Source organism: Pseudomyrmex gracilis, unplaced genomic scaffold (assembly GCF_002006095.1).
Source record: "Pseudomyrmex gracilis isolate BER0280 unplaced genomic scaffold, ASM200609v1 scaffold_928, whole genome shotgun sequence".
Classification (NCBI taxonomy): domain Eukaryota; kingdom Metazoa; phylum Arthropoda; class Insecta; order Hymenoptera; family Formicidae; genus Pseudomyrmex; species Pseudomyrmex gracilis.
In genome coordinates, this window is record NW_018021512.1 from 22,794 (window position 1) to 25,639 (window position 2,846).

General features: G+C 61.6%; 1 protein-coding gene across 1 annotated transcript in view; it reads right to left on the reverse strand.

Annotated features, from left to right (window-relative positions):
- The window catches only part of LOC109861694, a 15,419-nt gene extending 14,313 nt beyond the window's left edge, over positions 1–1,106 (reverse strand). The window contains exon 1 of the mRNA XM_020441452.1: positions 793–1,106. Coding sequence (XP_020297041.1) covers positions 793–1,106 — 314 coding nt within the window. The remainder of the gene's footprint in view (positions 1–792) is intronic.
- Positions 1,107–2,846: the final 1,740 nt, after the last annotated feature.

Sequence of the window (2,846 nt, forward strand, 5' to 3'; positions counted from 1 at the left end):
GTGTCGAATCGTACGGTGTCGAATAAATCGGTGTCGAATCGTACGGTGTCGAATAATTTGGTGTCGAATAAATTTGTGTCCAATAATTTTGTGTCCAATAATGTGGTGTCGAATCGATCGGTGTCGAATCGTACTGTAGTCAAATGGAACACGCCCGGCCGCGAGCGCCCTGCGCGGGTTTATCTTCAGCTCCTTAGAGGAAGCTGAAGAGGACGAGAGTACCGGGGAAGTCGCCTTCCTCTCCCTTAGCGAGGGAGATAGGTTGTCCTCCTTGGAACCGGGAGAACAAGTTCTCCCGGAACCAGAGAGAGGAGCACCCTCTTCCTTTCCCTGGGATGGTGATGGAGTCGGAGAGGCGGCAGCCCCACGAGGGGGATCGACGCCCGCTTCCGCCGACTCATAATCCATCGGCACGGAGACCTCCGGCTGCGGAGAAGACCTTCCCGCAGTAGGTGGAGAATCCCCGCCCGATGGACTTTCCCTCTTTTTGCGCTTTCCTGCCACCCCCTCCGCCAGCGTGGCTGGGTTCGCAAACGTGGTAGCTAGGCCACCCGCTGCAGCAGGAGGGGGTGACAGCTGGGGCCTCCCAGCACGTGCCGGGAGAGGCGCTCTAGATCTCCACACAATGGGCACCTAGGTTCCGGAGCCTTACACTGCCGGAGCAAGTACCCACTCAGACCGCAGCGGTCTGGTTCACTTCTGGGGCAGAAGTGCCTCGTGTGGCCCGGGCGTAGGCACCGGAAGCACCGCAAGGGGCGGGCCTTGAGCGCTTCCACACGGACAAGTACCCACCCCACTTTGACAGTGCGGGCTGTTGCCAATTTCTTTGCAACAGCCACGGGGCACTGCACCCAGACTCCTCTTACGCCAGAAAGCAGAGTCCGGGCTTTGCCCAAACGGATTTCTGCCTCCCGGCAATTTCCGGCCGACGCCAGGGCCGCCTTCAATTCCTCCGGTGATACGGAGTCATCAAATCCCGAGACGCGCAAGTCACCCTTGCGCGCCGGGCGGCGAACGATGACCCCCGTATCCCGGAAGATCTCCTTTATTCTGGCCGAGAGGGCATCTGCCTTCTCGGCCATAGAGTCACCGGTGACCTCAATCATGAGGTCACGTGCAGCGCCGAGGCTGCACGTGGGCGATTCCCACTGAAGACAGTGCAATCGCCTCACGGCATCAACGCACTGCTTCCGCAACGGTCAGGGCTCCGGGGTGTGCCGGATCGGCCGACAGCGTGATCGCTGCCGATTTAGGCACCCGGAGCCTGAACTTCTTCTGTTTCCCGCATCCAGCGGGTTGCGCCGTCGCGCTCGCCCTTGAGGCGGATGCTCTCTTTTTACTCGGACAACTGAGGGCGACTTTGGAAGTCGCTAACCCAGCCGCCCGTCGAGCCTTACGACCCCCCACCACGCTCCAGGGTTCCTCGCCTCCAGCAGTGGAGGACGAGGGCCCTGGAGCACTCCTGTCTTCCTCGGCTGAGGGAGCCAAACTTTTTTTTTCCGTACGGGATGGAGCCGAAGGCTTGGCCTTTGGCTTTGCCTTGGCACCAGGCTTAGCCCTCGGTCTTCCCCGTGAGCTCTCCCGCAATGTCGAGACGTCGCGGCCCCCTCCCCGGCCAGACAAACCCGCGCGTCCTGCCCCCCGAACGGGGAGGTTCAGGGCCGCGTGTTTGGCGTCTATCAGCGCCGAGATGCGTTTGATCAGCGCATCTTCGGCCGGACGCACTGGGGCCGGGAGGGGTAAAGGAGGTGGCATGCGAATCTTTGCCGTCAACGCCACCACCTCGTCCTGCAATCTCCTGACCTCCAACCGGAGCTCCTCGTTCTGTTTGTAAGCCTGGGGCAGGACACGAGCCGTCCGTGCCCCAGGTTCATCGCGCAGGCGGCAGTATAAGGCGTCCGCCACTAAACGGCCGTCTCGCCCCGCATCTCTTAGGGCCTTGACGTCTGTGCCCTTCAGACGTTTTGCGCGACCCGCCACCTCGTCGCACACGCCGACGGCCTTGTAGATCAGATCTACAAGATCCAACGTGGCGCGGGTCTCGCATTCTCGCTCCACGTCCGTCCCCCCGAACCGTTGGGCGGTACGCCGGAGCCGCTTTACCGACTCGGTGTCTGAGGTTTGCCCCGAGACATCCGAGTCGGAGCGACGTTTGGTCGCCGCCGCGTACGCCCTTTGCCGCTCTTCATCAGCGGCGCGCTTCTTTTCGGCCAGCTTATCTTTCCGAAGCTGGTCCCTTGCTTTGCCCAGGCCGATAAACATGCCATGGGTAGGTGGTCTCTCACGGCGTTCGGGCTGGGCTGCCTTCCCTGCGGCGTACGCCGCGATTGCCGCGTCGGTGGTCAAGGGGCGGAGCATGGACTCCTCACCGGACGAGCCCATGTCCGCGTCCGGTGTTGACGTTCCCGGCAAGGGTGACTCCAGCGCTTCCACGGAGAACGCGGAGTCCGAGGAGAGAGTCGACTCCATCGACTCCTCCCTCCTTCGCGGCGTCAACGGGGCGGCACGCCCCCTTGGACGGCACGGACAATCTCCGCCATCCGTCTTCGCAGACGCTACATAAGTAGAAGAGCCTGCGGGGGACTCTTCCACCCGCCCGTCGTTGGATGACGTCACGGGGGCACCCGGGACACTAACCCTCCCTCGCCGGGACCTGGCCGTCAGGTCGACCTGGTCCGGTAACTCCACTTTTTTCTTTTCGCTCATTCCATATGGTGAAAAGTAGCGGTTTTATATCGGTCTTGAATTTGACCTAGGACGGTTCTTGACCAAGGGTAACGAGCCCGTCCTGCCCGGGTTTGGAATCAGGGTTTTCCTTCCCCTAAGAACACTCTTAGTCTGGCCGC